At 54.9% G+C, this 17,708-nt stretch overlaps 6 protein-coding genes across 6 annotated transcripts; 3 read left to right on the top strand and 3 right to left on the bottom strand.

Annotated features, from left to right (window-relative positions):
- Positions 1 to 63: 63 nt before the first annotated feature.
- SMAC4_02863 (uncharacterized protein) lies at positions 64 to 3,039 on the bottom strand. The gene is made up of 2 exons (XM_003348318.2): positions 531 to 3,039; positions 64 to 453 (listed from the first exon to the last, which is right to left on the bottom strand). The coding sequence occupies exons 1-2, from the start codon at positions 2,695 to 2,697 to the stop codon at positions 431 to 433; spliced, it is 2,190 nt and encodes a 729-aa protein (XP_003348366.1). The 5' UTR covers positions 2,698 to 3,039; the 3' UTR covers positions 64 to 430.
- A 3,228-nt stretch (positions 3,040 to 6,267) lies between these two features.
- Positions 6,268 to 7,706, top strand: SMAC4_02862 (uncharacterized protein; the record flags this gene model as incomplete). The annotated part of the gene is made up of 2 exons (XM_003348317.2): positions 6,268 to 6,523; positions 6,578 to 7,706. The coding sequence occupies exons 1-2, from the start codon at positions 6,324 to 6,326 to the stop codon at positions 7,704 to 7,706; spliced, it is 1,329 nt and encodes a 442-aa protein (XP_003348365.2). The 5' UTR covers positions 6,268 to 6,323.
- A 67-nt stretch (positions 7,707 to 7,773) lies between these two features.
- On the bottom strand, positions 7,774 to 8,958 carry SMAC4_02861 (uncharacterized protein). Its single transcript, XM_003348316.2, has 2 exons — positions 8,692 to 8,958; positions 7,774 to 8,634 (listed from the first exon to the last, which is right to left on the bottom strand). The coding sequence occupies exons 1-2, from the start codon at positions 8,887 to 8,889 to the stop codon at positions 7,975 to 7,977; spliced, it is 858 nt and encodes a 285-aa protein (XP_003348364.1). The 5' UTR covers positions 8,890 to 8,958; the 3' UTR covers positions 7,774 to 7,974.
- A 447-nt stretch (positions 8,959 to 9,405) lies between these two features.
- Positions 9,406 to 10,976, bottom strand: SMAC4_02860 (uncharacterized protein). The gene has a single exon (XM_003348315.2). The coding sequence runs from the start codon at positions 10,902 to 10,904 to the stop codon at positions 9,411 to 9,413; it is 1,494 nt and encodes a 497-aa protein (XP_003348363.1). The 5' UTR covers positions 10,905 to 10,976; the 3' UTR covers positions 9,406 to 9,410.
- A 1,087-nt stretch (positions 10,977 to 12,063) lies between these two features.
- Positions 12,064 to 14,211, top strand: SMAC4_02859 (uncharacterized protein). Its single transcript, XM_003348314.2, has one exon. It carries the CDS (start codon positions 12,091 to 12,093, stop codon positions 13,966 to 13,968), a length of 1,878 nt encoding a protein of 625 aa, XP_003348362.1. The 5' UTR covers positions 12,064 to 12,090; the 3' UTR covers positions 13,969 to 14,211.
- A 369-nt stretch (positions 14,212 to 14,580) lies between these two features.
- On the top strand, positions 14,581 to 17,672 carry SMAC4_02858 (uncharacterized protein). Its single transcript, XM_003348313.2, has 4 exons — positions 14,581 to 14,632; positions 14,931 to 15,017; positions 15,076 to 16,274; positions 16,338 to 17,672. Exons 1-4 carry the CDS (start codon positions 14,612 to 14,614, stop codon positions 17,596 to 17,598), a joined length of 2,568 nt encoding a protein of 855 aa, XP_003348361.1. The 5' UTR covers positions 14,581 to 14,611; the 3' UTR covers positions 17,599 to 17,672.
- The last annotated feature ends 36 nt before the right edge of the window (positions 17,673 to 17,708 follow it).

Genomic DNA, 17,708 nt, shown 5'->3' with positions numbered 1-17,708 from the left:
TATGGTTCGTCTCCTTTCATCTCTCTGTTTGTTCTGTTTTTACTGCTGGGTTGTTTTTTTCTCTCTTGTTCCATCTTTCATTGGGTTCATTTTTCTCGAGGAGCGATTTTGACGACATCACCACAAATAGTTCCCTCTCAGGGTTTCCATTCAAAAAATCCGTCTAAAAAGGACAGCTAGGTAGCTTCCATAGCTACTGCTGTTGCTGCGGTGGTTGATGATGATGCAAAATACCAACCACAATAATACCCGCCCCATCATCAAACGCCTGAACAAAATATGTACACCTTTTCATGATATCCATTAACATCATTCTTTCTTTCCTGGGACCTTCAGCGGCCAGTTCCATTGCTTCCTTCTTGGGGTATTGCCAAGTTCCTTGGATTATATATATATATATATATATACATATCCTTCCCTAAACCGTCGTTTAATTCCAGCGTGCTCCCTTTTCTATATTATTGAAATACCTCGTTAGTCAACTTCCTCTCTCACCACTATAAGGGGCACTTATTTTGAGGCACACTTACCGCATCCTTTTATGAACAGCATAAACACCTTAAACACCAGCGTAGCACACCAGATAATAGCCTTGAAAGCAAACTTCAAGACGGCAATCAGCCCCCGCGTACACCCCGGCATCTTCTCGTTCTTGGCCTTCAGATCCGCATTCACCTGCGCCTCAATATCCAGCTCAAACTGCTCGACGCGGGTCTTGATGCCATTAACCAAGTCCTTCTCCTTCTGTTTCTGCCTCTTCTTCTTCTTGTCTTCCTTCTCACCATCCGAAGTGGTATTCCTCCTCAGCGCGGAAGATAACGACTCCGCCAAACTCGACCTCTGGCTTCCTCCTCCAGCACCAGCACCAGCAGCACCAGGGGGCCCCCCAAAAAACACCGCCGGCGGCGGCTCAAACGTCTCGACGCGGATGAACTGCTCGTCCGCATGCGCCACCAGCACCAGTGCCGCGATGGCCACGTCAACCAGGTACACCGCCTCCACGTGGCTCGCAATCGCCGTGTCGATCTCCAGCCAGCCCTGACCGGTGCCGTCCCGCGTCAGACGACCGAGGTGGTTCGGCGACTCGATATGCTCCAGCGTGTACTCGGTCCTGTTATAGGCCGCGTTGCGCTCCACCGTGATGCAGAACGGCATCGCCAGGCTGGGGTGCACCAGGTAGTGGTTCCCGCTGTCCGAGTCCCACACCAGCCTGCCGCACTCGTTCTCTGCGGCTGCGACGGTGGCCGCGTCAGTCGTGGCGCGGTCCAAAGCTAGTCGCGCGGCTGTGAGCGGCCATAGCTGTGCGACGAGTCCGTCGTTGGGTGGCTGCTTCCGCACGGCGGCCTCGAGAGTCGTGGAGATGACTTCCTGCCAGTGCTTGGCGTCGTGTTTCTTGGTCTTGGTGCTCTTGCTGCTGGCGCCGCCCAAGGCGCCGCCGGAGCCGTCCGGGTTGCGGGAGAAGACGGAGGAAGGGCGCGGGGAGGGCGTGCTGGAGGAGGCGCGGGCGCCGGGGGTGGGGGAGGAGGAGGCGGAGGAGGTGGAAGAAGCGGAAGAAGCCACGGCTGAGGCGGCGGAGATTCCCACCGCCGCGCTGGTGGACTTGTCGCCTTTGAAGGTCTTGTTGGGGTCGTAGCGCGAAAGCGAGACCAGAGCGGAGGCGGAGGTCGGGTCCACCCGCAGACAGTAGAAGGGCTGGTTGGAGGAGGAGAGCGTGTAGACGGGGGCGTAGGCATCTGATGCCATTTTCAGGCAGTATTTACGCCCTTCGAGCTGCGTGGCTCGCCACCCGTTGGCGGCTTTCCAGAGACCGCGAAGCTCTTCGGTGGTATTCACCGTTGGTATCACTGGCGGCTCGTGGCTGCGCGTTACCGGCCATCGTTGGTTGGCTGATCCAGAGGTCACGGACGGGTTGGCTACCGGCCGGGTTCTGGGGTTCGTCGGTCCATTCGTACCGGCATTGGTGCCAGCTTCGCTTTGCTGGTCGGCGTCGCGGGCTGAGTACATGGGTCTGCTGATTGCGGACTGGGGAATATGTGTAGGGCTGGCCTGGGTTGGGTAATAGTCCTGGCGATCAAGCGGAATTTCGGGGTTATATCGTGGGAATATCGACCGGATGGCAGCTGCTTGTGGTGGTTGCGGTGGTTGAGGGATGGCGGTAGGAGCTGCTGCTGCTGCCGCTGCTGCGTTCGATGATGGTCCAGGAGCATATGTGATGGGTGGTTTGGCGATTGAGCTTCGAGTTCCCTTACTTTGCTGCCCGACCAGTGTCTCTGCCTCGGACAGTGTCGTCTCGCATCGTGGAGGCGCGTCTGCTTCGGAGATGGGCGCAGCAACACTAGTTTCAACTATTGGATCCGATGGCAAGCTCTCAACTGGTAGCTGTCGCTGCGGTTGCTCCTGATGTTGCTCTCGATGTTCCCGCTGCTGTCGAGCCGAGTCTAGTGCTGACTGCCAAGGGTTGTTGGAGTGGTTGTTGGAGTGTGAAGCCGACCTTTGCTTCCCTTCCCGTGGTGTTCCCCGTCCTCCAGCTGGTGATTGCCTTCCTGCCTCCCGGGACGATGATGGTTCTGTTGACGTTGAAGGGCGGCCTTGAGGTGTTGCTGCTCTCGACGGTCTTGAAGGTGGTCTTGGGGTGACGTTGGTATTGGGGAAGAGGGAGAACCCCCCTCCCGCTTGAGTTGTTGTTGCTGTCGACATATCTGATAATATGGTCCTGATGATCCAACGAAGTTATTTCCGGCGTAATGTGTCGTTATTCGTGGGATTTCGTCGATTTCTTTCCTCCTCGTCTTTCGTTGAACTCGATGACCGACCAACAAAAGGTCAATAGGGGTATCACAAGAAAATGGCAGTCGACCTGCTACCGAGACATGATCACAGATCAAACAAAAATGGAGAACCAAAACCCGCGGATCTGTCAACAGACAAACACCCGAACAATGGCATCAACGGCTCCCGGGAGCAGAGAGGCAGGCAGGGTCAGGACCGTCGAGGCGGGAATAAGGTCGATAGAAGAACCAATCCGTCGGAACAAGAACAAGAAGATCTTGTCACCGGGACACAGGAAAGAACTGGGCCCCCTCGATACATATTTGTTTGACCATGTGGTCTTGCCCTGCCGTGGGTGTCCGCATCCATACGCCTTACACAGTGCCCTTCCCGCTCTCTCTCTCTCTCTCGCTCCCAAAGCTACACAGTACACTAACACAGGCCTTTTCTTACGCCCGGGGCGAACCAGGGCTCACACAGGCTGGCATTAAAGTCCGATACTACCCAAGAAAAAAAGTCACTGATCTGATCAGAGTGGAGGACAGAAGCAGCAGCGCCGTGGAGGTGCAGCCCATCATTGCTTGTGCTTGTGTGGTCCGTCCTGGCTGGACCCATCCTTTCCGAATGCGTGAGATCCTTCCAATCGCCATGTTTTCTAAGCGCTTGGTTCCCGGCTTCGATGTGGGCAACGGCTCCAACGAGACCGGGGGGGTAACCTAAGCACCGTGGACTGAGGAAGAGACTGGTGGTGGGAGTGGTTGTTGAACATCCGCACTTGTGTTGGGTGGGCAGATGGCAAAGGAGAGCTGTGAGTGGTCGGAAGCAGCTGTACGGCGGGAAAGTAGGTGAAAAAGACCATGGAGATGCAGAAGGAATAGCCGCCCAAAATAGCTGCTAGGGTCGGTGCTGACCCGTTCTGGAGGGTGCTTGGCGAGCCCTGGGGGCGCCTGGGGTGGTGAGACCCTCTTGGACCCCTGGCTCCGATGAGACGGACTTGGGGGTGAGTGGCCAATCAGACGCCGGATCACGCTGCATCTAGACGCCCTTTGTCAAAGTCGCATCGAGGAACACTGGAGCGACACCATCAATGCACCACAACATCACGGAGTCGCAAATCGTTGATCCTAGCACTTTTGTTTCTCACCTCTCACAAGACGAGTTGTTTTGTCCTCTGGCTGGCGTAAGTTGTTTCCATCTCGGCAGCTTTCTTCGATGCTATCAAGAAAGTTTGGTTATTTGCTTCATTCCCGCTCTTGCGTGCACGACAGTTGCATTCCCTCCCGTCATCATCATGAGTCTTTGAATTTGGCTGTCTTGGCATTTACTACATCTGGCAGTCACTGATTGCTGTGGTAGTGTTATGCGTTATGAAGATGCGGCAAGCGACTGAGGGTGTCTTCATCTACAGTTTAGATAATCAAGATGATGAAGACCAGGTCCGGGCCCTGATAAACGGATACAATTGCGTCTACATATCATACCACTTATCCCGTCCCGAAGGTGAACACAGATCGAAACGTCACTCGGGTTCTGTTCAAGAAAAGTCGAATTTCAATATCTCCGCCTCAGAACTTCCTCGGTGCGATTCAGCTATCCCCGACACCATGTGGCGGCTGTCTGATTGCGATCACGGCTTATCTTCTGCCGATAGAGTCTTCGAAGCGCAATCTTGCCCTCGTGCTACCTATAACTGATGTACTTAAGGGGGTGGTCATCAGAACGGTCGTCATGTTAACGGGTCCCCTCAGGTGGCCGCCTTTGCCGCCAGGAACGGAATCACGCCGTTGTCGCTGTCGAATGGGTACGGTTATAAAGACGGCTTCATTTCCGAACGGCGTGAAATATTTGTTTCGTGGGATAATAAGCGTTTACATGACCGAGTTCGGACAGCTCATATTTGTTTTCACAAAAATTTCACCATGCTACGCTGCCGAGTTGAATTTGAAGCCAAGATGAAATCTTCTGAAATTCTGACCAGATCTCTGCGGTTAATTCTGATATAGTTCCATGAACTATTCTCAGGTGTCTGCCCGTATACCACGAGCTCCGTGCGCGGGTCGATCGACTCCCGTCCTGAATATAGTTCTCGTCCGCCAGTACGCAGATGGACGGAGGTAAACACACAAATCATCATCACTTACAGTACAACCGGTGTCAATGATGTTTCTTCCTCTCCAAGCTTTCTTCCTCCCCCTGCAAAAGGCAGTGCGGTAACCTCATGTTTCGTTTCTATTATAGTACCGGCACGGGAGTCTCCTGGATACCGTTACATTTTGTTTTGCGATGCCGTGCGTGGGCATCATGCACAACAGCTTCTTCATGGGTTGCAGTGCGGTTGCTGTTGTTGTTACAGATTTCTTGTTTGCAGGCATCTAGAAGCCACCGGGGAAGAACAACAGGCTTCTATACATATCTTGACCATCCAGTGTTTTACCTTCGCGGTCTTGTTCTTGGACTCTCGAATGCAGATCCACTCAGCATGGGCATGGAGTACGGTTTTAGGACGAGTCTTGACACTTGCATGTATGCAAGATCTTCGGTGCAATATTCCAAAAATATTTTGCTTTTCTGTTGGGCTCCAAGTGGATGATGTTGGCTGTTTGCTTGGGACTGCTTGACTGCTTGGTGGCTGCTGATGGGCGTTGCTGACAGAGATGGATGATTTGTTTTCTATGTGCTGGTGGTGGATGCCCGACGCCAACCGTTTGGAGAATATTTCCATGTGAGAGGATTTTGATGAAGGGAAATTCAGTTCGTCATGGTCTGGAAGTTCGTCGAGAAGAAAAAGACAGAAAAGAAGGGAGAAAAATATTTGGAGAAAGGTGTTACCATACCACCTTACGGTTGACGTCTGTTTCACTGCTATAGTTGTAGGCGGACAACTGAACGTCGGAGATAAGATCCATGATCATGAAATGCTGTATCCTCCAATTGTACCTCTCCATGAAATGAGATGAGCCATCATCCTCCCAAGTTTGGTTTCCCCTTTTTCAGCTCAAAATACGACAGCTGATTCCGGCCGGGTCAACTTCCGGGAAGCCGGCAGTACCCGGATGGAGCTCGGGTCCAAAGTGGGGAATTACGGGCGGTTTCCGAGCCGGAAGCGGGAAACCCACTCACCCCCGCTCTCCCCGCTCCCGTAACCCCGCACTCTCAGACGGGCTCACTCCGTCAGGCTACACTCACACCACTCATCAACATCACGGTGACACAATTCTTCAGACCCATCACACTAAAGCCGGGCGCTCGCCGCTGCCGCATTTCTTCCCGTTCAGGAATGCCTCCCGAGTCCCGCCTAAAGCCCTTTTTCCATGGTTTCTAACTCCTCTTGGCATCGTGTGCCTGATTGCGCCCTGCATGTATGGGTTATCGCCCCGTTGATCAGCGTCGGCGGCGGAGGTTGCGAAGACGGAGCCTTGTGTTGATATCAAGGATTTGGAATAGTACATAAGATCACCACAATGCCTTGAAATTGAGCTGTTAACACCTTTCGACTTACAAGATTCAAGCATCGTGTCGTGTCGTGTGAGTCAGTTAGTCAGTCAGTCCAACTGATGCATTTGAGGTTTTCAACAACCACCACCACGACACTCCTCTTCATCAGACCTTCTTCCACTCGAACCTCGCCGCCGCCCCGGCTCATCATGAGTTTCGCCCAGAGACAATCAGCAGTGTATTACACCACGAATAACCCACAGGGACCATCGAGCATCAACATGTCCAATAAATCCAAGGGCCACGTCGTCGTTATCGGGTTGGTTTCTAGGAATCTCAATGTATTAATGCATCAATTCTAACGTGACCATAGCGCCGGTGTAATCGGCCTCTCCTCCGCCCTCGCCCTCCTCGAAGCCAACTACACCACCACCATCCTCGCCAAAGACCTACCCGCCCCCTTCGAGTCCATCGACCCCCGCGGCCAAATAAACTTTACCTCCCCCTGGGGCGGCGCCCACAACCGCTGGGTGCCCCCCTTTCCCACTGTCCCATCCACCCCCTTAACCGCAGCCCAACAATCCGAGCATGCCCTGCGCGCCCGCGAACACGCCTTCTCCCTCTCCACCTTCCACCGCATGAAACACTTCCAGTCCCAAAACCAGGCCCAGCAAGCAGGCATCACCTTCCTCAAAGGCATCGAATACCTCGAAACCCCAGGACCGGAATACCTTTCCCTCACTGCCGAGCGAGCCTCCCAAGAACTCGGTCTCCCGGGCACCTTCCGCGTTCTGGAGTCTCACGAATTCCCCGACGACAAAATCACGTGGGGGTGCGAGTACGACACCTGGTGCGTGAACCCGATGCAATACTGCCTCTTTCTTTTAGGACAAATTATCGCGCGGGGCGGCAAGGTGTTTAAGCGGGAAGTTCGTTCCACCGCCGAAGTTTTCCAGTTATTTTCGGACGGGGTGAAGGAGTTCGGGGAGACGCTGCCGAAGGCAGATGCCGTGGTGAACGCCACTGGCGTTGGGATGGGCGATGACGAGCTGGTTTTTCCTACGCGGGGGCAGACGTGTTTGGTGCAGGAGCCGTGCGAGGCGACGGTCACGAGACAAAATGCGGATGGGAGCTGGACGTTTTGTGTGCCGAGAGGGTACGGGGCGGGCACGATTATTGGGGGCACGAAGGAGCCGGATAATTGGGATCCGAAGCCGGATCCGCAGGCGAGGGAGAGGTTGCTGAGGGCGTTCGAGGGGACGTATCCGAAGATGTTGGCGGAGGGGAAGACGAGGTTGACGCCGGTGAGGGATATCGTGGGGAGGCGGCCGACGAGGAAGGGGGGGCTGAGGCTGGAGGGGGAGATGGTGGATGGGGCTGGGTTTGTGATGCATGCGTATGGGTTGGGTGGGAGAGGGTACGAGTTGTCTTGGGGTGTGGCGGAGGGTGTGGTTGAAGGTATTAAGGGGTATCTTGAGAAGGAAAGGGGTTCGAGGTTGTAGACTTTAGTTGTGATTCGATGTATAAGCCGGCAGACGCCATGAGACTGATGTTTGCTCCGCCCACTTCTTGCTGAAAGGGCATTTCTATGCCACTATTATTCTGTCTATCGTTTGTTGACGTTCTAGGCTCTGCACGGGCGCCTGGCCCTTTGTTCCATCGCCCCAGTTCCATTATTCAGTAAAGCTCCCGTCGAAGGGCGCCTGTCCCTGTGCTGAAATTGGCAGAGCTCAACCAGACGGAGACTCTTCTCAGTCACGATATGGCTCCTTATTCCTCTTCATCCTCCTCATCGCTGCCAATAACTTCATCCTCGTACCCTTGGTTGAAGATCACCTTCTCTGCTAACTGCAAGGTTTTCCTGACCGGCAACCCAATCACATTGTCCACGCTGCCCTCAATCTTTTCAACCAGCACCATGCCTCCAATGCCCTGGATGGCATAACCGCCAGCCTTATCCGCACCCTCGCGTGTCTTGACGTATGCCTCAATTACGTCATCGGGCAATCCGTCCTTGGCCTGCGCAAAGTAGACCTCGGTGTCTTCCACGTGCGTCTCCAGCTCATATCCAGGGTGGGTAAGGTTCTCCTTGGGAGCGAGCACACATACGGCCGTCAATACACGATGTACGCGCGTGTCGCGAAGGTGTTTCAGCATGCGGATATGGTCCTGCTCGTCGCGCGGCTTCTCGAGGATCCGACCGGAGCGTGTAGCGATGACCGTGTCGGCGGAGATGACGAGAGCGGGATCGGCGGGCCTCTCTACGTCCTTCTTCTTTTCGTCCTCTTCTTGCTGCAACAGGGCCTGCTCGTATACGTGCAGGATCTTGCGGCGGGCGGTCTCGGCGACATATTCTTCGGGGGTAATCTTGCCCTTTTGGACGTCTTCGGGCTTGTCTGATGGGAAGATTTCGACGTTGTCCAAGCCAAGCTGTTTGGTTGAATTTGTTAGACTCGAGTATACCGTGATGTGGCAACGATGACGTACCTGGCTGAGAAGAGCTTTCCGCCTCGGTGATGCTGATGCCAGAATAACTCTCTTGGTCTTGAGATGCTCGAGGATGGGAAGCTGAAGGGGCATAGGACCCCGTCTGATGGGGGCGCTCTGGCGGAGCGGTATCCCATGCCGGCGGGCTGCCGCGATGTAGGGCGGTACGTTCTCGGGCGCAGGTTCGGTAGGATCCATGGCTGCTATGTGTGAGGTTGAGTTTATAGGGAATCGACTGGGACGATGTTTTGCTAAAAGTTGTAGCCCGCGTCTAAGCATACGATGGGATAGGGGATGGAACGGGAATGGCGGTAGCGGTGGAGAGCTTCCGTCGGCGCCGGTGGGGGAGGGGCTCAGGGCTGTTCAGGTTCCGTGGCGCTGATTCGAGTGCTGATGAACTGGAAAGGTGCCCGGCGATCTGTCAACCGAAGCTCTGGAAGTGGCCCACGACAGGGGAGATGACGATCGCCCACTGGAATGGTGGCCCCACTTTGCTTTCGTCCCATTCATGCAACAGCGGCACTGCGTCATCGCCGGCACTTGCTCAACGTGCAGTGTGCTGTGATCAGCCTTGTCTCACCACTACAAAGCAAACAGAAGCAAGTCACAATTTCGAGATTGAACGGAGTGCACGGCTGGCTACACCAAATGACAGAGTGAGAAGCCCTCGTGCGACGGGAGACAAAGTGAGAGCTTACGCAGAACGGCAGGATTATCGATCATTCGTATGCATCTACCTTGGCCTTCATAAATTGCAGCAGCTCCTCGGGCGCCATGACGAGGTTCTTCTGCGCCGGCTTGTCGCCAGTGTGAAGACCTCCGGTAGCATCAACCGCGACAGTACCATTGGCAACATCCTTGGGGCCAACAACGATGACCATACCATAGCCCCTGGTCTTGGCCTCGCGAATCTTGAGCGACAGACTGCGCGCACTATCATCAAGGTCGATAGCAAGGCCCGACGGGGATACGTGAGAATCTGCAGAGTCTGTGCCTAGCAACACTCTCTGGGTCTTGCGGGCGAACTGCAACACCGGCTCACTGTCGTTTACGGTGAGCACAATGGCCTGTCTAGGGTTAAGCCAGAATGGCCATTTGCCATTAAAGTGCTCAATCAGCAAAGCGAACATGCGCTCCGCCGAGCCCAAAACAGCCCGGTGGATCATTACAGGTCTCACGGGTCCAGACACAGCAAGGAGTTCGGGATCCGTCGTCGTCTCGCCCTTGGCTTCCAGTTCAGGAGCTGGTGCCTGGTACTCGAGCTCAAACCGCTTGGGCAGCTGGAAGTCGAGCTGAATCGTGGCTGTCTGATGTTCCTTTCCGTCCGAGTCCTTGAGGATTACGTCGATCTTGGGCCCGTAAAAGGCACCATCTCCCTCGTTCAAGGTCCATGGCTCCCCCGAAGTATCCAACGCTCGCTTTAGAGATCCTTCCGCATGCTCCCAGTCCTCCAGACTGCCCATATAGTTTTCCGGCCTTGTGGAAAGCTTCAAGCGATACGATCCCAGGCGGAAGTCCTTGTATACGCGCCGAATAAACTCGAGGGTCTTGCTGATTTCGTCCTCGATCTGGTTCGGCCGGCAGAAAATATGACCATCGTCTTGGTGGAATCGGCGAACACGGGTTAGGCCGCTCAATGCGCCGGAGATCTCGTTACGGTGGAGGGGGCTGAAGTCGGCGTAGCGAATGGGGAGGTCGCGATAGCTTCGTTTCTGCGCTGCGAAAATCAGGCAGTGGCCCGGGCAGTTCATAGGCTTGAGTCCGTATTCGTCGACCTCGCCGGCCTCGGTAACATCGGCGCGCGATGGTGATGTGCTCGTAACGGTGAACATGTCGTCGGCGTAGTTTTCGAGATGGCCCGACTTGGCCCAGAGCGCCTTCTTGTAGATGGTCGGGGTGATGACTTCTTGGAAGCCATAGTGGACGTATTGCTTGCGGAGGTATTCGACAAGACGGTTGAAAATGCGAGCGCCATTGGGCAGGAAGATGGGCGATCCAGGGCTATAAATCGAGGTCATAAACAGCTCCTGCTGTGTTCCGAGGTCGCGATGATCGGGCGCTTCCGGCTTCGCTGGGACGGGGTTCGCGCTGGCGCAAGAAGAGCACAGCCGATGGCGCACTTGGACTTGGGAGACGGCAGGGCGGGCGAGCGGTACCCTAGCGCGGGTCAAAAGGGCCCGAGAAGTCCATCGCGTGAGCCGTTGAGAGAGCATCCTCCCGTCGCCTCTCCACACTGTCCGGTTGTGCGGGTGGTTGTTGAGAGGTGTTTGGAATTTGGGTGTGATCGCAGGAAACTTTTCCAGACGGGATGGAAGCTCCGTCGGCGGCTGCTTTGTCGCGCTTCGAGGCCCGAGAGCCAGTTTCTTGGCGTTAGCGACAGGCTCGTCCCATCTGCCCCTGCCGCTGCAAGGGGTCCCCCCCTGGATGGGAGCTTCCCAGAGTGGACTCCACCGGGCCAACCCTCCACCCCCGCTCGGGGCCGTTTGCCGTCAACGGGCACAGCGGGCACCTGTCTGCCGGGCGGGGCAGGTGACTGGGGGTGAGATAAGTGCACACGACGAACGGTGCTGGCCGTGATTATTCTCGACGTCTCTCACCACCTCTTCAAAGTTCACCGAGTCACCGTCCTGCTACCCTCTGTGACCGACCGAGGTCGACGATACAAAGAAGGGTCACCAGAGCTCGTTGTTCTTAGCATCATCCCGTCCTGTGACAGGACATGCGTTGTGGCACACACGGGCACTGTAGCAGCGTGCATCGGTACCTTACACCACCTTACCATTAACTTTGCCTTTCCACGTTGCCTCCCTCCCTCCCTTCTCTCCCTCCACCTATCTACCCTACCGTTTAAACCTTACCTAGTCCATTTCCGTCGCATTCCAGTTGCTTGGTTTAACGACATCTCACTCAGCCTCAATATCTCAAAGCTATTGTTGGATTATCAAAGAGCATACATACCCGGCTCTCCTGTTCTTTATACACCCTATACCCACGGAACATCCACCTCTGATCCTGCGCGCCTCATCTGATACTTCCGTTTTCACCACTTATACCCGTGTATCGGTGCCTTGTCGTGACTCAAATACACGCGACGGTATTAGTCTGTGCGCACCTTGCCTTTGAGCGGCTTGAAGCCTGGGATCGACTTCACGGTAAACAAAGAACCAGTTATCAGTTGCCGTTAAAATTTGGCCGAGCTCCCCCGCTGTCAACAATCAAATCAACCCAGACCGAAGCCTATAAGAGAGGCACTGTTGCCTAGAACTCCGCACACATCAACCACCAATCTCGACTGTTATGCTCATGCTATCGCGGCCCCATCCTGTCTATAAAACCTTGACTTTACAACTCTTAGGCCTAAGTATTTCCCCACGGGCTCACTCATGGTAGTTACATACCATGTCAGGACGTCAACCACCCGGGCAGCCGCCCAATGTCTCGAGCTCTTGGCGCATGGTCGAGGGAGGCGAGAATGATAGCTTCGATACCTCGTTAATGCCCGACGACTATGATGGCAACGATATGATCCTGTCCAGTCAAAGCGACCACTCGCATGTAGACGGGAGCCAACCTTTCAGTATGGACGGATCTCAGCCATTCAGTATAGGAGGATCACAGGACGAGAGTCTCGAAAGTTTCCTACACAGAGCCGAAGATGATGATCAAGTCATCATGAGGACTCCCTTTCGACCTTCAATACCGCAGTCTGTTCGACACGCGTCTCGCGAAAACATGAGACACCGGATCCAGCCAACACCGCAGGAATTTTACATGCCCATGGTCGATGTCGACAGTAGAGTTATGGACAGCAGACGATCCAGTGCACGCTCATCCATGACAATACGACAGTTTCCGCCCTCGTTGCCTGGCCTACGCCATCGTCAAACACACCGTTCCGACCGTCATGCGTTAAGGAACTCTCGTGAGGATCATCACTCATCGGGTGAGGAGACCGAGGTCAACGCGGATATTGAGGAGAGGGTTGAGGAAATGAAGAGGTCTAGGACACCAAAACGACAACAGGCGCCCGAAATCAAGGGATTATTTGACCGGTTCTTCGACTCAGTACCGGATGCCGTGTTCAACACTTTTTCTTGGGCTCTGGGAGTCGTGGGGCTTGCGTTCAGATATGCGCAAAAGCCCATCGCCATCCTAGTGTCTGTCTACCTCATCTTTGGCCTGTTTTCGATGGCTCAGAACATGGCAACGCTATCACTCTATACGGCATTATCACCAGTATGCCGTGTGCCAGGCACGAGGTGGCTCAACCTGCCATTTTGCGTCGACACTTCTACAAAAACGAACACCCACATCCAGTTTGATCCTATAATAGAGGTACAGGATCGCTTCGAAGGGGTTCTGGAAAAAGCGGCCGAAAGTGCTTCGCTGCCGTTAGAGATGAAGCGCTCCGAACTAGCCATCCGCGACCTGCGGACCATGGTTCGTTATAGCCAGCTCCACGGCAAAGAACAACTGATCCTTGAATTCGACGGGTACATCGACGCCGCAAGCTCGGCAACCTGGGATCTTCAAAGGTTCAACACCCGCGTGGGCTCGACCATCGATTCCATAATCAGCGTCAACCGATGGACGTCCCGCTACATCGACGAACTCTCTGATGACATGGAGCACCGTGGCATCATAGGCGAGTGGTGGGACTGGGTCTTTTCCCCATTCCAGCCATCCACCTACACGGAGCGCAAGCTTCTGGACCAGTACATCGACCACACGATCCGCGTCTCGGACAAGATCGCCAACCTGATAAGGGAAGCACAAGCCGTGCTGGTCACGCTGCAGAGAGCGGAAGACCACCTGGAAGTTATATACGATTTCGTGACCAGAACGCAGGAACACATACAGGCCAAGAAGGAGGAGGTCTTTTGGCAGCTGTGGACCTACATCGGCATCAAATCCGGCAACCGCAAGAGTTATAACAACCAGCTGGCCCTGCTTAGAAAGGTCGAGGAACAGCGCTCGGAAGCCGTGACGCAGCTTAGCGAACTCATTGTTGAGTTGCAAAATATCCAGGCCAGCCTCAACGGGCTGAGGGATCGGGTTGGAGAGCCGGAGGTGGCGAGGGATGCTGGGTTGGATATACCGCTCTATGTGCACGTCGAAACCATTGATAGGGGAGTTGAGAGGCTGGAATCGGCGAGGAACAAGATAAGGGATGTTGAGAATGAGAGAGTGCGGGAGGCATTGGCTAGGGGGAAAGAGGAGTTGCCCGAGTTAGAAGCGAAGGCGTATAATAGACGTCTTCCCGGTCTTGGCTGGTAGATAATGTTGAGATATCGCAGATGGCAAGTTACATAGGCTAGAGGAAGGGAAATAGTGGTCTTGGAAGCGCTGTATATGTATTTTCTTATGGTAGTTCTCAGGTGACGGTTCAGGAGTCGAAGGAGTTTGGAGTTCAAATAGGCATTCGCTTGCTGTACAGAGTATGATCACTTGGCATTGATTCTCCAAGCCTGACTATTGTCTGTGTACAAGGTTATCGACTTATGTTGTTGCTTTATGGTAGCAATGGTGTTTTTTGCTTTCCTGTGTAAGTAGCTACCCCTATCATTGTTGCTGGGGCCTTTTGGAGTTGTAAACAACACAAAGATTACTGAGCTGTTACTAACAATATCCGCCTTATCAGTAAGAGTGTGTGGGGTACAGCTAGTAGGTATCTCTGGGACAACATCCCACCGCAGTCGGTGTCTTTTACCGCGGTCGCATCTAGAACATTTCGAAGCGGACTGATAAGCAGCTGGTACAGAGCTACCAGAGTCAGGACTAGCAATTCTCAAGATGTTAGTGTCATCTGGTCAGAGGCAAATGTTTCTTTTGTTTTCTTGATCTCTTTCATTGTCAATTTGGCATCGAAACTCTCGTCAACATCCAGGAGGCAAAAGTACCTCACTGTGACAGGAACAAGATGCATCTGATTCCCAAAGAGGTTAGTGGTTAGTTCATTGTACCCCCCATTCGTTGATCCCTCCAAGCACATGTGCGTTTTACAAGGAGACCAAGACACCACCTCAACTTCGGTCACGGTTCACATAAGGAAAGGGTCACGGGCATCGACATTGTGTGCACACTATAGAAGCGCAAGATGGCACTGCTTTACCCCTGTGTTACCATTTGAAGGAATAAACGGGGGTATAACGGTTCCATGAGAGAGTCTCATGCCATACAGCAGCAAGTCCGTATCACTAACCTCTTCACAACATCATGTATTGTTTTCACCTTAATAGCTCGATAAGCTCGCCATCTCTCAGCTAGGATTTCTAGCTCAAAGACGTCTAGCAAGAGGTGTAAAACTGAATCATTCCGAAGCGACTGTAAGTCCCCCTCTTACTTCCCCTTCTCAGCATCTCACTCACTCACACAATCCTCCAGGCTCTTATCGCCAACAACCTCCAAGAGCTCATCCGCGATGGCAACCATTGCGTCGCCGACCTCATGGCCCTGGGCGCCACAATGCTCGGCCGGCGCCACGTTCTGCCCGAAGTGACCTCGACGCTACACGAGATCCAAGTCGAAGGCACTTTCCCCTCCGGAACCTACCTAGTCACCGTGCACAACCCCATCAGCTCCGACGACGGCGACCTCGCCCGGGCGCTTTACGGGAGCTTCCTGCCCATCCCTCCCAACGATGACTCCGTCTTCCCTCTTCCCCCAGCCGCGGCCTACGAAGCCAGCAAGCAGCCCGGGGCCGTGGTCTGCGTCAAGGACGCCAAGGTGAAACTCAACGAGGGCCGCAACCGGATTCGTTTAAAGATCACCAGCAAGGGCGACCGTCCGATCCAGGTCGGCAGCCATTACCACTTCATCGAGACGAACCCGCAGCTGTCATTCGACCGCTTGCGCGCGTACGGGTATCGGCTGGACATCCCCGCCGGCACGTCGGTGCGGTTCGAGCCGGGCGACACCAAGACGGTGACGCTGGTGGAGATTGGCGGCAACAAGGTTATCAGGGGCGGCAATAACCTGGCCTCGGGCAGGCTGGATTTGTCCAGGGCGGAGGAGATCATTGCTAAGTTACAGGCGGCCGGCTTCGCCCATGCCCCGGAGCCGGCGGGTGATGCCGCGTTTATCAGTGAGCCGTTTACCATGGACCGCAGGGCGTACGCGGTCATGTTTGGCCCGACTGTGGGGGATATGGTGAGGCTGGGCAGCACGGATCTGTGGATTAAGGTTGAGAAGGATTATACTGTTTACGGGGATGAGTGTAAGTTTGGTGGCGGCAAGACGCTGAGAGAGGGCATGGGACAGGCTACGGGCAGGTCGGATGAGGAGACACTAGATATGGTGGTGACGAACGCGCTGGTGGTGGACTGGACGGGCATCTACAAGGCGGATATCGGCATCAAGGCCGGTGTCATTGTGGGCATCGGCAAGGCTGGTAACCCGGATGTGATGGATGGTGTTACGCCGGGTATGATTGTGGGAAGTTGCACGGATGTGGTGGCGGGTGAGGGCAAGATCATTACCGCCGGAGGTATCGATACGCATATTCACTTTATCTGCCCTCAACAGGCAGCTGAGGCTTTGGCGGCTGGTATCACCACTTTCCTTGGTGGAGGAACTGGTCCAAGGTAAGCTTTCCCCCTTCGTCAACATATCACGAACTGGACTAACTCGACTAACTCCCCCCCCAGCGCCGGCACAAACGCTACCACTTGCACCCCCGGCGCCCACTACATGCGCCAAATGCTTCAAGCCTGCGACTCCCTCCCTCTCAACATCGGCATCACCGGCAAGGGCAACGACTCCGACCCCTCCGCTCTCCGGGAACAGATCCGTGCCGGCGCCTGCGGCCTCAAGCTACACGAAGACTGGGGCACCACGCCCGCGGCCATCGACTCCTGCCTAACCGTCTGCGACGAGCTAGACGTGCAATGCCTAATTCACACCGACACGCTCAACGAGTCCGGCTTCATGGAATCCACCATCGCCGCCTTCGCCGGCCGCACCATCCACACCTACCACACGGAGGGAGCCGGCGGCGGCCACGCCCCAGATATCATCTCGGTCGTCGAATACCCCAACGTTCTTCCCTCATCCACCAACCCGACCCGCCCTTACACGCGCAACACCCTCGACGAGCATCTAGACATGTTAATGGTGTGCCACCATCTCAGCAAGAACATTCCCGAGGACGTAGCCTTTGCCGAATCGCGCATCCGCGCCGAGACCATCGCCGCCGAGGACGTGCTGCACGACCTGGGCGCCATCAGCATGATGTCCAGCGACAGCCAAGCGATGGGCCGCTGCGGCGAAGTGATCTTGCGGACATGGAACACCGCCCACAAGAACAAGTTGCAACGCGGCTTCCTGCCCGAAGACCTCGCAGAAGCAGCCGCCAACAACGGAGACGGCGACAGTCCCGAAAACGAAACACAAAAAGCAGACAACTACCGCGTCAAGCGCTACATATCCAAATACACAATCAACCCGGCCCTGGCGCAGGGCATGGCGCACCTGATCGGCTCCATCGAAGTCGGCAAGCTGGCGGACCTGGTAGTCTGGGACCCAGCGTGGTTCGGCACCAAGCCCTCTTTGGTTATCAAATCGGGACTGATCGCGTGCGCGATGATGGGCGACCCGAACGCGTCTATCCCTACCGTGCAACCGGTTATTTCGAGGCAGATGTTCGCGCCGATGGTTGCGCAGACCAAAGTGCTGTTTGTGAGCCAGGCGAGCATCGACAGCGGTGCGGTGCCGGGGTATAACCTGAAGAGTCGGGTGGAGGCTGTCAGGGGCTGTAGGACGGTGAGTAAGAGGGATATGAAGTTTAATGAGAAGACGCCGAGGATGAAGGTCGATCCGGAGAGGTATACGGTTGAGGCGGATGGGGAGGTTTGTGAGGCGGAGCCGAGCAGTGAGTTGCCGCTGACGCAGAGTTGGTTTGTTTACTAGTGTAAAGGGGGAAGGAGGGAAGAGAGGAGAGGGAAGTTGAGTGCTGTTACTAGGTTGGGTGACTGACTATAAAGGTTCAAAGTACTATGATAGGAGGGAGATATATAGAC

The sequence above is a fragment of the Sordaria macrospora genome, chromosome 1, assembly GCF_033870435.1.
Source record: "Sordaria macrospora chromosome 1, complete sequence".
Taxonomy (NCBI): Eukaryota; Fungi; Ascomycota; class Sordariomycetes; order Sordariales; family Sordariaceae; genus Sordaria; species Sordaria macrospora.
This window is presented reverse-complemented; position numbering and strand designations above follow the sequence as displayed.

Bases quoted from the DNA above. Each gene is read 5' to 3' on its own strand.
- SMAC4_02863 (XM_003348318.2), bottom strand. From the start codon at position 2,697: ATGTCGACAGCAACAACAACTCAAGCGGGAGGGGGGTTCTCCCTCTTC. The intron at 454-530 runs GTAAGTGTGCCT...TCAATAATATAG, and splicing joins GCTGTTCATAAAAGGATGCG to AAAAGGGAGCACGCTGGAAT.
- SMAC4_02861 (XM_003348316.2), bottom strand. From the start codon at position 8,889: ATGGATCCTACCGAACCTGCGCCCGAGAACGTACCGCCCTACATCGCG. The intron at 8,635-8,691 runs GTACGTCATCGT...TCAACCAAACAG, and splicing joins GGAAAGCTCTTCTCAGCCAG to CTTGGCTTGGACAACGTCGA.
- SMAC4_02860 (XM_003348315.2), bottom strand. From the start codon at position 10,904: ATGCTCTCTCAACGGCTCACGCGATGGACTTCTCGGGCCCTTTTGACC.
- SMAC4_02859 (XM_003348314.2), top strand. From the start codon at position 12,091: ATGTCAGGACGTCAACCACCCGGGCAGCCGCCCAATGTCTCGAGCTCT.
- SMAC4_02858 (XM_003348313.2), top strand. From the start codon at position 14,612: ATGCATCTGATTCCCAAAGAG. The intron at 14,633-14,930 runs GTTAGTGGTTAG...TCACCTTAATAG, and splicing joins TGCATCTGATTCCCAAAGAG to CTCGATAAGCTCGCCATCTC. The intron at 15,018-15,075 runs GTAAGTCCCCCT...ACAATCCTCCAG, and splicing joins TGAATCATTCCGAAGCGACT to GCTCTTATCGCCAACAACCT.